This window comes from Phyllobates terribilis, unplaced genomic scaffold (assembly GCF_046119375.1).
Source record: "Phyllobates terribilis strain yellow unplaced genomic scaffold, ASM4611937v1 Scaffold_172__1_contigs__length_4051808, whole genome shotgun sequence".
In the NCBI taxonomy this organism is placed as follows: domain Eukaryota; kingdom Metazoa; phylum Chordata; class Amphibia; order Anura; family Dendrobatidae; genus Phyllobates; species Phyllobates terribilis.
In genome coordinates, this window is record NW_027362932.1 from 816,742 (window position 1) to 833,998 (window position 17,257).

Sequence of the window (17,257 nt, forward strand, 5' to 3'; positions counted from 1 at the left end):
CAGATATTGTATGTACAGTGATTCCATAGAACAAGAACTGATCTTTGCAGCTGTAATCAGCTCTGGCCAATAGAGGGCAGCACTGAACCTCTAAACACCTCCACAGGACACATGCAAAGACCTTCAGATACAGTGCAGGTGCCGGCTTCAGGTCACTGGAGACAGTCAGCAAGTAGGTTGCTTAATAAAACCATTTACCTTCAGGTGATGAAACACTTTCTTTGCTTGATGCACATCCCAGTTGTTGTCGTCAAGACATCTGTATGGAGAAAAGAGATTTTATCAAAAGACACCGACCACGGCGGAAGGAAGCCCATCGCCCGTGGCTGGTGTCACCTAAAGTTACATGATATAGAGGCAAAACCTCAGCTGTGAGAAGTGTCGGGGCTGCACAGGTTTTCAGTACCTTAATGGAAAGTGAAATGTTCCTATTCAGTGACAGAAAGCAGAGATCTTGGATACAAAGTGTATGATGAGGTTACAGAACCCCCCGCGCCCAGTGCCGCGCACCGCGGTCTCACTCACTTCAGAGCCCAGTCCGGCTTCATCCTCGTGTACGCGGAGAATGAGTGGACGGTGTCCCTGGCGGCGGCGGAAGGGGCTTTCTCGCAGATCGCCGGGACAGGTTTGGGGGGCTCAAGTGATGGCGTTTCTTGCGGACCCCCGTATGCATTCAGTATAACCATCTGATCATTCAAAATCTGAGCGCTGGAAAAAGAGGAAAACAAAAAAGTAACTGAATTATTAGTGATTTCAATATCTCGGCTTGCTTTCAGTGAATGGGACCATGTTTGTTACACAGACCGGATTCCTCTCACTGCTAATCATTTACTAACTGGGGTCTACGCAAATGCTGTACAGATTTTATGCCTCGCGATGTAATTAAGAATATTCTCATTCATTGATGGCAAGCAGAGATCTGAAAACGCTGAAAAAATAGAAATATAAATTACCGTATATGCTCGAGTATAAGCCAAGGCACTTAATTTTACCACAAAAAACTGGGAAAACTTATTGACTTGAGTATAAACCCTAATTTTGGAAATGCAGCAGCTACTGGTAAATTTCCCCATCCTGGTACGCATGGCCCCCTCATCCCCATTCCTGGTATGCATGGACCCCTCATCCCTAATTCTGTTGTGCATGGCTCCCTCATCCCCAATCCTGGTACGCATGGCCCCCTCATCCCCAATCCTGGTACGCATGGCCCCCTCATCCCCAATCCTGGTACGCATGGCCCCCTCATCCCCAATCCTGGTACGCATGGCACCCTCATCCCCAATTCTGTTGTACATGGCCCCCTCATCCCTAATCCTGGTATACATGGCCCCCTCATCCCCAATCCTGGTATGCATGGCAGCCCTCATCCCCAATCCAGGTATGCATGGCAGCCCTCATCCCCAATCCAGGTATGCATGGCAGCCCTCATCCCCCAATCCAGGTATGTATGGCACCCCTCATCCCCCAATCCTGGTATGTACGGTACCCCTCATCCCCCAATCCTGGTATGCATGCCCCCCCATCCCCAATCCTCGTATGCATGGCACCCTCATGTCTAATCCTGGTATGTATGGTCCCCTCATCCCCAATCCTGGTATGCATGGCCTCCTCATCCCCAATCCTGGTATGCATGGCACCCCCATCCCCAATCCTGGTATGTGTGGGCCCCCTCATCCCCCAATCCGGGTTTGTATGCCCCCCATCCCCAATCCTGGTATGCATGGCCTCCTCATACCCAATCCTGGTATGTATGGCCTTCCCATCCCCAATCCTGGTATGTATGGACCCCCTCATTCCCCAATCCTGGTATGCATGGCCGCATTACTGCACACACAAAAAAATAATCAAACACTGAAGGTACGTGCACACGATCAGTAATTGCTGCGGATTGTACGCTGCGCACTTGCGCTGCGTGCAATCCGCAGATGCCAGATGTTATAGAATAGTGGATGGGATTTATACAGATCCCATGCCCACTATGCGTCTCCATACACCTGCGGCTCACCCGCAGACACGGACATGCGGCGCGTCTTCCCAGACCTCAGTATGTCAATTTCTCTTGCGGAGACACTAGTCTCCGCAAGAGAAATTCTATCAGTGCAATGTATAGGATGCGGTGAATCCGCATGGCTCAATGAACACATGCGGATTTACCAGCGTGCAGCGCTTTGGACGCAGCATAAAGTATGCTGCGTTCAAAGCGCTGCCAATAACGCCCATGTGCACATACCCTTATACTCACCTTCCTTCCTCACCTCTGCTCTGCATCCTTTTCTGCTGCAGCAGCTCATGTCAGCATCTGAGCAGCGCATGACGTCACTGCCATGCGCTCTCAGACGCTGAGCTGCTGGCACATTCACTCCTCTCCACCCCGGGACTATGGGCGTGGAGAAGAGTGAATATGCACTCTCTTTAGTAGCGGGCACTGTCAGCAGGAACTGCGGCTCAAAGCTTCTCTGTGTCCGCTACTAAAGAGAATGAATATTCATTCTTCTCCACGCCCATGGGAGTGGAGAAGAGGGAATATTAATTTCTCTTTAGCGCGGGCACACATGGTAGCTGCAGCAGCGGCTACTGCGTGTGCCCCGCTCCTCCACCGTCGCAACCTCCCCCAGCACTATCCACCACCAGAATTTCTATATACTCGAGTATATACCAGAGTATAAGCCGAGAGGGGCTTTATCAGAACAAAAAATGTGCTGAAAAACTCGGCTTATACTCGAGTATATACGGTATATTAAAAATCTGGTGAATTACATGATGATTGGAAGAGATGAGATCAATCATAACCTATGCAGCGGATACCACCACTGGCGGCCTCAGTATTCCTGTAGCCAGAAGACCACCGCCAGGAGGAGTTAACAGAGCGGCCGGTCATACATGCACCCTGCCTCCGCCAGGAGGAGTTAACAGAGCGGCCGGTCATACATGCACCCTGCCTCCGCCAGGAGGAGTTAACAGAGCGGCCGGTCATACATGTGTAGCACCCTGAGGGCTCGGCTGCTACAGGGGTATTGCACCTCGACCCAGAGGTGTGATATTCCACTCCCGGGTAAGGATGGAGTGTGGACCAGGACTCAGTAAGCTGCATACACCACACACACCCCATTTCCGAGGGACAGCTCTACGGGGCTCCCATTTATATATATATGTAGGCACAACTGACCATGTCCCTGGCTGGAGTGGGGAGGGGGAGGAAAACCCAGTGGTGTAGGAGCAGATAGGGGTGGCTCTCTGGGCATAGGTAGGAGCCCATTGGTTGCTAGTCACCTGGGCTCACACATAGAGGGAGGTATATAAGGTGGGCACCATCTTAGAGTAGTCAGTTCAGTCCAGTCAGGAGGAGAAGAGAGAAGGAGAGTTCAGCCAGAGAGGGCTGACAGGGAGCTGTGGCTCAGTCTGGGCCCAGCTCCACGAGGCCGGCCTGGAGTGGAGGCCAGAGCCAGAGGAGAGGAACAGAAACAGCAAGGAACTGGAACAGAAAGGAAACAAGGAACAGCACATTAAGAGAGGCTCAGAGACACCAGAGAAGAAGGGACCCCATAGGCCCAGGAGAGTGCGGGTGAAGGGTTGGCAGAGCAGGGTACCGGAACCCAAATTGGTGGAGGCAACAATTTCCTCAGCCAAAGACCGAAGGTTGTGACCACATCTTGGTGCGACCCCTCACTACATCCACCAGGAAAGCATACCACATAGGGTCAGGGAAACCGGAGAGAGGTTTCGCCAAGAGAAGGCCCGAGGAAGCTGGACAAAGGTGGGTCACTGGTGGGGACGGCCAGAGCAAGAAAGAGAAGGGAGCCCTGTGCCACGCTCTGGAATTGCCTGGGAGTTGGTCGAGCCCCTTGCCTGGTGGACGCAGCACGGCTTGGGCAGTCACCGCCGGTACAGACGTGACTAGGACCAGTAAAGAACTGTGAGTAAAGCATTGGAAACTGCAACCACACGTCTCTGTGTTTCATCGCCGCACCAGCACCATTAGTACTGGGATGCTCACACCATCACTCCCATCATCCACACTAGCTGCCCTGAGGCAATGCTTCTCCCGTGGGGAGTTATCCCATACTTGGCTGCGCATACAACATCAGCAGTCTGCGGCACAGCGGCGGTCTCCACTGACCGCAATCCACGGGTAGCGTAGTCGGACACTTATTATTACACTAAGACTGCCACTGGTTTGAAAGCCCTGGGCACGGACCGGGTCACCGCCACTGAAGACTACAACCCCCAGCGATAGTCTTCCGTGGCGATAGGTGATATTACAGCTCACCTCCTCCTCCTGTACAATGACTGATAACACCTCTATATATAGTAGATTACACAGGATCCACCATTCACAATAGGTGATATCACAGCACACCTCCTCCTCCTGTATAATGACTGATAACACCTCTATATACAGTAGATAACACAGGATCCACCATTTACAATAGGTGATATCACAGCTCACCACCTCCTCCTCCTGTACAATGAATGATAACACCTCTATATACAGTAGATAACACAGGATCCACCATTTACAATAGGTGAGATCACAGCTCACCCCCTCCTCCTCCTGTACAATGACTGATAACACCTCTATATACAGTAGATAACACAGGATCCACCATTTACAATAGGTGAGATCACAACTCACCTCCTCCTCCTCCTCCTTTATAATGACTGATAACACCTCTATATACAGTAGGTAACACAGGATCCACCATTCACAATAGATATCACAGCTCAACTCCTCTTCCTGTATAATGACTGATAACACCTCTATATACAGTAGGTAACACAGTATCCACCATTCACAATAGGTGAGATCACAGCTCACCCCCTCCTCCTCCTGTACAATGACTGATAACACCTCTATATACAGTAGATAACACAGGATCCACCACTCACAATAGGTGAGATCACAGCTCACCTCCTCCTCCTGTACAATGACTGATAACACCTCTATATACAGTAGATAACACAGGGGACCCACCATTCACAATAGGTGATATCACAGCTCACCTCCTACTGTACAATGACTGATAACACCTCACCTCCTCCTGTACAATGACTGATAACACCTCTATATACAGTAGATAACACAGGGGACCCACCATTCACAATAGGTGATATCACAGCTCACCTCCTCATCCTGTATAATGACTGATAACACCCCTATATACAGTAGATAACACAGGATCCACCATTCATAATAGGTGAGATCACAGCTCACCCCCTCCTCCTCCTATACAATGACTGATAACACATCTATATACAGTAGATAGCACAGGATCCACCATTCACAATAGGTGATATCACAGCTCACCTTCTCCTCCTGTACAATGACTGATAACACCTCTATATACAGTAGATAACACAGGATCCACCATTCACAATAAGTGTCATCACAGCTCACCTCCTCCTGTACAATGACTGATAACACATCTATATACAGTAGTTAACACAGGGGACCAAACATTCACAATAGGTGATATCACAGCTCACCTCCTCCTCCTGTATAATGACTGATAACACCTCTATATACAGTAGGTAACACAGGATCCACCATTCACAATAAGTGATATCACAGCTAACCTCCTCCTCCTATACAATGACAGATAACACCTCTATATACAGTACATAACAAAGGGGACCCACCATTCACAATAGGTGGTATTACAGCTCACCTTCTCCCCCTGTATAATGACTGATAACACATCTATATACAGTAGGTAACACAGGATCCACAATTCACAATAGGTGATATCACAGCTCACCTACTCCTCCTCCTCTACAATGACTGATAACACCTCTATATACAGTAGTTAACACAGGATCCACCATTCACAATAGGCGATATCACAGCTCACCTCCTCCTCCTACTGTACAATGACTGATAACACAGGATCCAACATTCACAATAGGTGAGATCACAGCTCACCCCTTCCTCCTCCTGTACAATGACTAATAACACCTCTATATACAGTAGATAACACAGAGGACCCACCATTCACAATAGGTGATATCACAGCTCACCTCCTCTTCCTGTATAATGATTGATAACAAATCTATGTACCGCAGGTAACACAGGATCCTCCATTCACAATAGGTGATGTCACAGCTCACCTCCTCCTCCTCCTGTACAATGACTGATGAAACCTCTATAAACAGTAGGTAACACAGGATCCACCATTCACAATAGGCGATATCACAGATCACCTCCTCCTCCTGTACAATGAATGATAACACCTCTATATACAGTAGATTACACAGAATCCACCATTCACAATAGGTGAGATCACAGCTCACCTCCTCCTCTGTACAATGACTGATAACACCTCTATATACAGTAGATAAAACAGGATACACCATTCACAATAGGCGAGATCACAGCTCACCTCTTCCTGTACAATGAATGATAACACCTCTATATACAGTAGATAACACAGGGGACCCACCATTCACAATAGGTGGTATTACAGCTCACCTCCTCCCCTGTACAATGACTGATAACACCTCTATATACAGTAGATAACACAGGATCCACCATTCACAATAGGTGATATCACAGCTCACCTCCTCCTCCTCCTGTACAATGACTATTAACACCTCTATATACAGTAGATTACACAGGATCCACCATTCACAATAAGTGAGATCACAGCTCATCTCCTCCTCCTGTACAATGACTGATAACACGTCTATATATAGTAGATGACACAGAGGACCCACCATTCACAATAGGTGATGTCACAGCTCACCTCCTCCTCCTCCTGTACAATGACTGATAACACCTCTATATACAGTAGGTAACACAGGAGACCCACCATTCACAATAGGCGATATCACAGATCACCTCCTCCTCCTGTACAATGAACGATAACACCTCTATATACAGTAGATTACACAGGATCCACCATTCACAATAGGTGATATCACAACTCACCTCCGGCTCCTGTACAATGAACGATAACACCTCTATATACAGTAGATTACACAGGATCCACCATTCACAATAAGTGAGATCACAGCTCACCTCCCCCTCCTGTACAATGAATGATAACAACTCTATATACAGTAGATTACACAGGATCCACCATTCACAATAAGTGAGATCACAGCTCATCTCCTCCTCCTCCTGTACAATGACTGATAACACCTCTATATATAGTAGATAACACAGGATCCACCATTCACAATAGGTGACATCACAGCTCACCTCCTCCTCCTGTACAATGACTGATAACACCTCTATATACAGTAGATAACACAGGATCCACCTTTCACAATAGGTGATATCACAGCTCACCTACGCCGCCTGTACAATGAACGATAACACCTCTATATACAGTAGATTACACAGGATCCACCATTCACAATAGGTGACATCACAGCTCACCTCCTCCTCCTCCTCTACAAGGACTGATAACACCTCTATATACAGTAGATTACACAGGATCCACCATTCACAATAGGTGATATCACAGCTCACCTCCTCCTCCTGTACAATGAATGATAACACCTCTATATACAGTAGATAACACAGGATCCACCATTCACAATAGGTGATGTCACAGTTCACCTCCTCCTCCTGTACAATGAATGATAACACCTCTATATACATTAGATTACACAGGATCCACCATTCACAATCGGTAAGATCACAGCTCACCCCCTCCTCTTCCTGTACAATGACTGATAACACCTCTACATACAGTAGATAACACAGGGGACCCAACAATCACAATAGGTGGTATTACAGCTCACCTCCTCCTCCTCCTGCACAATGACTGATAACACCTCTATATACAGTAGATAACACAGGATCCACCATTCACAATAGGTGATATCACAGCTCACCTCCTCCTCCTGTACAATGACTGATAACACCTCTATGTACAGTAGATAACACAGGATCCACTATTCACAATAGGTGAGATCACAGCTCACCTCCTCCTCCTTTACAATGACTGATATCACCTCTTTATACAGTAGATAACACAGGATCCACCTTTCACAATAGGTGATATCACAGCTCACCTCCTCCAACTTCTGTACAATGACTGATATCACCTCTATATACAGTAGATGACACAGGGAACACACCATTCACAATAGGTGATGTCACAGCTCACCTCTCCAACTGTACAATTACTGATAACACCTCTATATACAGTAGTTAACACAGGATCCACAATCCACAAAAGGTGATATCACAGCACACCTCCTCATGCTCTACAATGACTGATAACACCTCTATATACAGTAGATGACACAGGGGACCCTCCATTCACAATAGGTGATGTCACAGCTCACCTCCTCCTCCTCCTGTACAATGACTGATGAAACCTCTATATACAGTAGATTACACAGGATCCTCCATTCACAATAGGTGAGATCACAGCTCACCTCCTCCTCCTCCTGTACAATGACTGATAACACCTCTTTATACAGTAGATAACAAAGGGGACCCATCATTCACAATAGGTGGTATCACAGCTCACCTCATCCCCCTGTATAATGACTGATAACACCTCTATATACAGTAGGTAACACAGGATCCACCATTCACAATAGGTGATATCACAGCTCACCTCCTCCTCCTGTACAATGACTGATAACACCTTTTTATACAGTAGATAACACAGGATCCTCCATTCACAATAGGTGATATCACAGCTCACCTCCTCCTCCTGTACAAGGACTGATGACACCTCTATATACAGTAGATAACACAGGTTCCACCATTCACAATAGGTGGTATTACAGCTCACCTCCTCCTCCTATACAATGACGGATAACACCTCTATATACAGTACATAACAAAGGGGACCCACCATTCACAATAGGTGGTATTACAGCTCACCTTCTCCCCCTGTATAATAACTGATAACACCTCTATATACAGTAGGTAACACAGGATCCACCATTCACAATAGGCGAGATCACAGCTCACCTCTTCCTGTACAATGAATGATAACACCTCTATATACAGTAGATAACACAGGATCCACCATTCACAAAAGGAAATATCACAGCTCACCTCCTCCTCCTGTACAATGACTGATAACACCTCTATATACAGTAGATAACACAGGATCCACCATTCACAATAGGTGATATCACAGCTCACCTCCTCATGCTGTACAATGACTGATAACACCTCTATATATAGCAGATGACACAGGGGACCCACCATTCACAATAGGTGATGTCACAGCTCTCCTCCTCCTCCTCCTCCTGTACAATGACTGATAACACCTCTATATATAGTAGATCACACAGGACCCACCATTCACAATAGGTGATATCACAGCTCACCTCCTCATGCTCTACAATGACTGATAACACCTCTATATATAGCAGATGACACAGGGGACCCACCATTCACAATAGGTGATGTCACAGCTCTCCTCCTCCTCCTCCTGTACAATGACTGATAACACCTCTATATACAGTAGATAACACAGGATCCACCATTCACAATAGGTGAGATCACAGCTCATCTACGCCGCCTGTACAATGAATGATAACTATATATACAGTAGATTACACAGGATCCACCATTAACAATAGGTGAGATCACAGCTCACCTCCTCCTCCTGTACAATGACTGATAACACCTCTTTATACAGTAGGTAACACAGGATCCACCATTCACAATAGGTGAGATCACAGCTCACCTCCTCCTCCTCCTGTACAATGACTGATAACCTCTATATACAGTAGGTAACACAGGATCCACCATTCACAATAGGTGATATCACAGCTCACCTACTCCTCCTCCTGTACAATGACTGATAACACCTCTATATACAGTAGATAACACAGGATCCACCATTCACAATAGGTGGTATTACAGCTCACCTCCTCCTCCTCCTGTTCAATGACTGGTAACACCTCTATATACAGTAGATAACACAGGGTCCACCATTCACAATAGGTGAGATCACAGCTCACCTCTTCCTGTACAATGAATGATAACACCTCTATATACAGTAGATAACACAGGATCCACCATTCACAATAGGTGGTATTACAGCTCACCTCCTCCTCCTCCTGTTCAATGACTGGTAACACCTCTATATACAGTAGATAACACAGGATCCTCTATTCACAATAGGTGAGATCACAGCTCACCTCCTTCTCCTCCTCCTGTACAATGACTGAAAACACCCCTATGTACAGTAGATGACACAGGGGACCAACCATTCACAAAAGGTGATATCACAGCTCACCTCCTCCTCCTGTATAATGACTGATAACACCTCTATATACAGTAGATAACACAGGATCCACCATTCACAATAGGTGATATCACAGCTCACCTCCTCATGCTGTACAATGACTGATAACACCTCTATATACAGTAGATAACACAGGATCCACCATTCACAATAGGTGAGATCACAGCTCACCTCCTCCTCCTCCTGTACAATGAATGATAACACCTCTATATACAGTAGATGACACAGGGGATCCACCATTCACAATAGGTGAGATCACAGCTCACCTCCTCCTCCTCCTGTACAATGACTGATGACACCTCTATATACAGTAGATAACACAGGATCCTCTATTCACAATAGGTGAGATCACAGCTCACCTCCTTCTCCTCCTGTACAATGACTGATAACACCTCTATATACAGTAGGTAACACGGGATCCACCATTCACAATAGGTGATATCACAGCTCACCTCCTCCTCCTGTACAATGAATGATAACACCTCTATATACAGTAGATAACACAGGATCCACCATTCACAATAGGTGAGATCACAGCTCACCTCCTCCTGTACAATGACTGATAACACCTCTATATACAGTAGATAACACAGGATCCACCATTCACAATAGGTGATATCACAGCTCACCTCCTCTTCCTGTATAATGCGGATTGCACATTTTCTGTACAATAAACCTCATTTCAAGGCAGAAACATTACTGTGTCCAACAGTTATTACATAGATCAAACTGAAATAGCTGCTGCAAAAACACCAATTTTAAGAAAGCATTAAGCTTAAGATTAATAGGGGTGCCCAAACTTTTTCATATAACTGTATATATAATTATATACACAGTGGGGGAAATAAATATTTGATCCCCTGCTGTCTTTCTTAGTTTGCCCACTGACAAAGACATGAACAGTCTATAATTTTAAGGGTAGGTTAATTTTAACATTGAGAGATAGAATATCCCAAAAAAAAATGAAGAAAATCACATTGTATAAATTAGATGATTTTTTTGCATTTTGCAGTGAGAAATAAGTATTTGATCCCTCTGGAAAACAACACTTAATACTAGGTGGTAAAACACATGTTGGCAGCACAGCAGTCAGACGTTGTTTGTAGCTGATGATGAGGGTTGTGCACATGTCGGGAGGAATTTTGCTCCACTCCTCTTTGCAGATCATCTCTAAATCATTAAGATTTTAAGGCTGTCGCTTGGCAAATCGGAGCTTTAACTCCCTCCATAAGTTTTCTATGGGATTAAGGCCTGGAGACTGGCTAGGCCACTCCATGACCTTACTGTAGTTCTTTATGATCCACTCCTTTGTTGCTTTGGCTGTATGTTTTGGGTCATTGCCTTGCTGGAAAGACCTAGCCACGACCCATCTTCAATGCTCTTACTGAGGGAAGGAGGTTGTTGGCCAAAATCTCGCGATACATGACGCCATCCATCTTCCCTTCAATACGGTGCAGTCGTCATGACCCCTTTGCAGAAAAGCACCCCCAAAGTATGTTTCCCCCACCATGCTTCACGGTTGGAACGATGTTCTTAGGGTTGTACTTCCTTCTTCTTCCTCCAAACACGGCCAATTGAGTTAATGCTAAAGAGCTCAATTTTTGTCTCATCTGACCACAGCACCTTCTCCCAATAACTCACAGAATCATCCAGGTATTCATTGCCAAACTTCAGATGGGCCTGCACATGTGCCTTCTTGAGCAGGGGGACCTCGCGGGCACTGCAGGATTTTTAACCTTTAAAGCGGAATGTGTTACCAATGGTTTGCTTGGTGACTGTGGTCCCAGCTGCCTGGAGATCATTAGCAAGTTCCCCCCGTGTAGTTTTAGGCTGATCTCTCACCTTCCTCATGATCAAGGATACCCCCTCGAGGTGAGATTTTGCATGGTGCCCCAGATCAATGTCAATTGACAGTCATTTTGTATTTCTTTCATTTTCTTACAATTGCACCAACAGTTGTCTCCTTCTCACCCAGCGTCTTACTTATGGTTTTGTAGCCCATTCCAGCTTTGTGCAGGTCTATGATCTGGTCCCCGACATCCTTAGAAAGCTCTTTGGTCTTGCCCATGTGGTAGAGGTTAGAGTCTGACTGATTAATGGAGTCTGGGGACAAGAGTCTTTTATACAGGTGACTATGTAAGACAGCTGTCTTTACTGCAGGTAACGAGTTGATTAGGAGCGTCTAACTGGTCTGTAGCAGCCAGAACTCATAATGGTTTGTAGGGGATGAAATACTTATTTCTCACTGCAAAATGCAAAAAAAATTATCTAATTTATACAATGTGATTTTCTTGATTTTTTTGGGCAGGGATATTCTATCTCTCAATGTTAAAATTACCCTTAAAATTATAGACTGTTCATGTCTTTGTCAGTGGGCAAACTTAGAAAAACAGCAAGGGATCAAATATTTATTTCCCCCACTGTGTGTGTGTGTGTATGTGTATGTGTGTGTGGGCAGGTGTGTGTATGTGTGTGTGGGCAGGTGTGTGTATGTGTGTGTGTGTGTGTGTGTGTGTGTGTGTGTGTGTGGGCAGGTGTTTGTGTGTGTGTGTGGGCAGGTGTGTATGTGTGTGGGCAGGTGTGTGTATGTGTGTGTGTGTGTGTGGGCAGGTGTGTGTGTGTGTGGGCAGGTGTTTGTGTGTGTGTGTGGGCAGGTGTGTATGTGTGTGTGTGTGGGCAGGTGTGTGTGTGTATGTGTGTGTGTGTGGGCAGGTGTGTGTGGGCAGGTGTGTTTGTGTGTGGGCAGGTGTGTGTGTGTGTGTGGGCATTTGTGTATGTGTGTGGGCAGGTGTATGTGTGTGTGGGGGGGGCAGGTGTGTGTGTGTGTCTGTGTGGGCAGATGTGTGTGTGTGTCTGTGTGGGCAGGTGTGTGTCTGTGTCTGTGTGGGCAGCTGTGTGTGTGTGTATATGTGTGTGTGTGTGTGTGTGTGTGTATATGTGTGTGTGTCTGTGTGGGCAGGTGTGTGTGTGTGTATATGTGTGTGTGTGTGTGTGTATATGTGTGTGTGTTTGTGTATATGTGTGTGTGTCTGTGTGGGCAGGTGTGTGTGTGTGTGTGTGTGTGTGTGGGCAGGTTAGAAAGTCTTGCCCTGTTGAACACTACACCTGACTTGAGGCCACCACCTCTTGGTTGTCCAATGTTCTTGCTTCTCTAGGGCTCTTCTCAGATATTCATTATACCAGCTCCCCAGAATACCAAAGTTATGGTGGGTGACCGCGAGCCCTGGTGGTGGTCATAACTGCGGCCACCCAGGGGCAATACTCCATAACAACAATCCCCTGAGGTGGTGTAGGATGTAAGGACCTATTCACACTACATTCAGCGCTGCATTCAGGTCTTTACACAAGGCTTACAACTGAATCCCTGAAATTCAGGATTGTGCTGTCTGAAATGAGACATCTGAAAGCAGAGAAAATGGAGCCTAAAGATTCAGACTTTAGCCTTGGTTTGCCTTTGTTCAAATCAATGGCTATGTCAAGGCACATCTGAATGCCATTTTTCAGGGATTTAGATAGAAGCCTGGAAAGAGGAGATGAATGCATTGCAAAATTCAGTGTGAATAGGCCCTTATATCTGGAGTCTTGATATTGATGCCACAAGCATTTTACTTGTTTTTAACTTAAAAAAAAATACACACACACAAATTATACACACACACACACTATACATACACACACACTATACATAAACACACACTACACATACACACACATTATACACACACACACACTATACATACACACACACTACACATACACACACACACACTATACATACACACACACTATACATACACACACATTATACACACACACTATACATACACACACACAAATGTGTGTGTGGGCAGGTGTGTGTGTGTGGGCAGGTGTGTGTGTGTGGGCAGGTGTGTGTGTGTGTGGGCAGGTGTGTGTGTGTGATGTCTGTCTGTTTGTGTGTGTGTTTGTGTGGGCAGATTTCATTGTGTGATGTCTGTTTGTATGTATTTTTGTGTTTCAAATGTGTTTATGCGTGTCTGTATATGTTTGTGTGTGTGTATGACTGCATGCGGCCTACTGCTGAGTATAGTTGGCGCCGTGCGGCCTCCTGATGTCTCTGGGGGGGCTCCGTCCGGCCTCCTGCTGTGTATAGATGGCTACGTGCGGCTCCCCGCTGTGTATAGATGGCTACGTGCGCCCCCCCGCTGTTTATAGACGGCGCCGTGCGGCCCCCCGCTGTGTATAGATGGCTACGTGCGCCCCCCGCTGTGTATAGATAGCTATGTGCGGCCCCCCGCTGAGTATAGATGTCGCCGTGCGGCCTCCTGCTGTGTATAGATGGCTACGTGCGCCCCCCGCTGTGTATAGATAGCTATGTGCGGCCCCCCGCTGAGTATAGATGTCGCCGTGCGGCCTCCTGCTGTGTATAGATGGCTACGTGCGGTCTCCCGCTGAGTATAGATGACGCTGTGCGGCCTCCTGCTGTCTCTGGGGGGAGCGCCGTGCGGCATCTATACTCAGCAGGAGGCCGCACGTAGCCATCTATACACGTGTACTCAGCAGGAGGCCGCACGTAGCCATCTATACGGTGCCATCTATACACAGCGGGAGGCCGCACGGCGCCATCTATACACAGCGGGAGGCCGCACGGCGCCATCTATACACAGCGGGAGGCCGCACGGCGCCATCTATACACAGCGGGAGTCTCAGTGCTTTGCAAGAGCAGTCAATAAATTCTGCTTGACTAATTCTGAGCACCATAAAGTCTGGTTCGCTTCTAACCTGCTGTCTTCATTTTCAGCTTGCTGAATTCTAACTCATTTACTGTCATTCGAGACGATGCCTTTGCTGGTCTCTTTCACCTTGAATACCTGTAAGTGCTCCACTTAATGTCATATTTTTGATTCTGTTCTTCTTCATCTTTTGGCATGTGCAATTGTATGAGCAAGTATTCATATGAATTTATGACCTACTTAAATCTTGGAGGACCTTAAATTTTATTCAATCAAGTTTTTTTCCAGTTTAAAACTATGGGACATATATGTGCCTTGGTCCTCAAAGGGTTTTTAAAGGGGCTGCAAACATAAATACGAAAAAAATAATTCAATTAGTGCTTTTTGTGTTCATTTAATTTTTATTTGAAGTCCATTTTTTTTATATACCTTGAAATTAAGCCCTACCCCGTGGAATGAAGCCCTACCTACATGACATCTGAGAGCTACATGGATCCCGCTTGTGAGGTGCCTGTCCATCACTACTATTCAGTTTTAGGGTCCACTCACTAAGCCATATATTCTCTCATGCAAGAGAATAGGGCCAATTATGCTAATGACACTGGGCTCAAACTCTGTCAGAGCTTCAACTGAGTGTGATCCGATTCTCTCGCAGCACAGATATGGAGAAGATGGAGAACTTAATTTCTCCATCTTCTCCATAGTCTCTGTGAGTGTTCATCGGACTGCACTTGGATGACATCCGAGTGCAGTCCAATGTTTTACGTGCACCCATAGACTTGTATGGGTGCACATGGTCCGAATATCGAATGAGATTATTTTCTCATGCTAATAATCGCACTGTCCCATAGTATAACATAGGGCCGAGTCCTATCCGATAAAACATCACATAGCATTCGGCCGTGTTATACGACAGTGTGAGCGAGCCCTTAGAGTCAAGGAATATTTATATGTAGATGATGATATTACTCTCCAAGTGTATATTTTTTTAGGCGAGTTCATAGTAAATGCTTTGCATTTTTGACATGTGATCAACTAAAGAACAAGAAAGATTTAGGACCTCGCCTATAGAGAAACGGAAAATAGTTTGGAGGACTTGCATGTCCTTTTTTATTTATTATGAGAAAATCATAAAAGATCCCGTTTTTTAACCATGCTGTGACTTTCTGCTGAGGGAGAGGGAGAGAGCTGCCCTATTCAGAGTCTGTAATAAGACCTGCTGACAAAAGTGTTGAAGATACAGTCTAATGTGAATTAACAATGAAAAAAAGTTAATTTAACAAATGGCTTGTATTTTTTTTAATACAAACTTTTTTGTCTTTACAGCTCCTTTAAAGGGAATCTGTCATCAGGTTTTTGCCACCTAATCTGAGAGCAGCATAATGTAGGGTTAGAGGCACTGATTCCAGTAATGTGTCACTTACTGGGCTGCTTAGTGTTGTTTTGATAAAATCATTGATTTGTCAGAAGGTAATTATCACTAGATGACTAGTAAGTTCTGTAGGACCCCACCCCCATCACTGATCAGTAGATTTCTGTGTACACTGAGCATGGGCAGAAAGCTGCCAATCAGTGGTGTGGGTGGGGCTATACAGAGCGCAGCATTCAGAGAGCTGCTAGATCTGCAGCAGATAAAACGGTGATTTTCTCAAAATGACAACAAGCAGCTGAAAAAGTGACACATCGCTGGAATCAGGGTATCTGCCCCAATATTGTGCTGCTCTCAGATGAGGCAGCACAATTAATATTATGCCAAATAAATTTCCTGTGAACTATCACATGATCTATCACAGGGGATCATGTGACATGTCACGTGATAAATCAGGTGTGTGGAGGGGGCCCGCGCCTTCTAAACTGCCTGGGGCCCTTGCTACTCTTCATCCACCCCTGCCTATATCCCCGGAGCGGCCTGGATGCCCAGTATGCCGGCGAGTCGCATACCTTGGGCGACTTTAAAGAAAGGCTGTATAGCCTGTTCAAAGTTTATCCCCTGACAGAAGAACAGAAGGTAAGCATACTGATAGGGCAGTTAACTGGTGCGGCCCAGCGGGAGGTAAAGTCTTGGACAGCTGAGGAGAAAAGGACTGTAAGGGGGGTTCTGACCCGTCTACGGGACACCTTTGATACCCGTACCTCAGCAGAAATCAAAATGCGGTTCTATGGATGTAAGCAGCGAGCTCAAGATAGCATCCGAGATTATGCCCTAAATTTACAGGAAGCCTTGGGGGCAATTAAGCAAGCTGACCCTGGCAGCGTGCAGGATACAGATAAACTATTGACTGACCAGTTCATAGAAGGTCTGCTGTCCAGCGCCCACAG

The 17,257-nt window shown here is 46.0% G+C and overlaps 1 protein-coding gene across 1 annotated transcript in view; it reads right to left on the reverse strand.

The window, feature by feature from the left end:
* Positions 1-200: 200 nt before the first annotated feature.
* Positions 201-17,257, reverse strand: part of LOC141212396 (nuclear RNA export factor 1-like) — a 76,806-nt gene continuing 59,749 nt past the window's right edge. The window contains exon 5 of the mRNA XM_073664935.1: positions 201-259. Coding sequence (XP_073521036.1) covers positions 201-259 — 59 coding nt within the window. The remainder of the gene's footprint in view (positions 260-17,257) is intronic.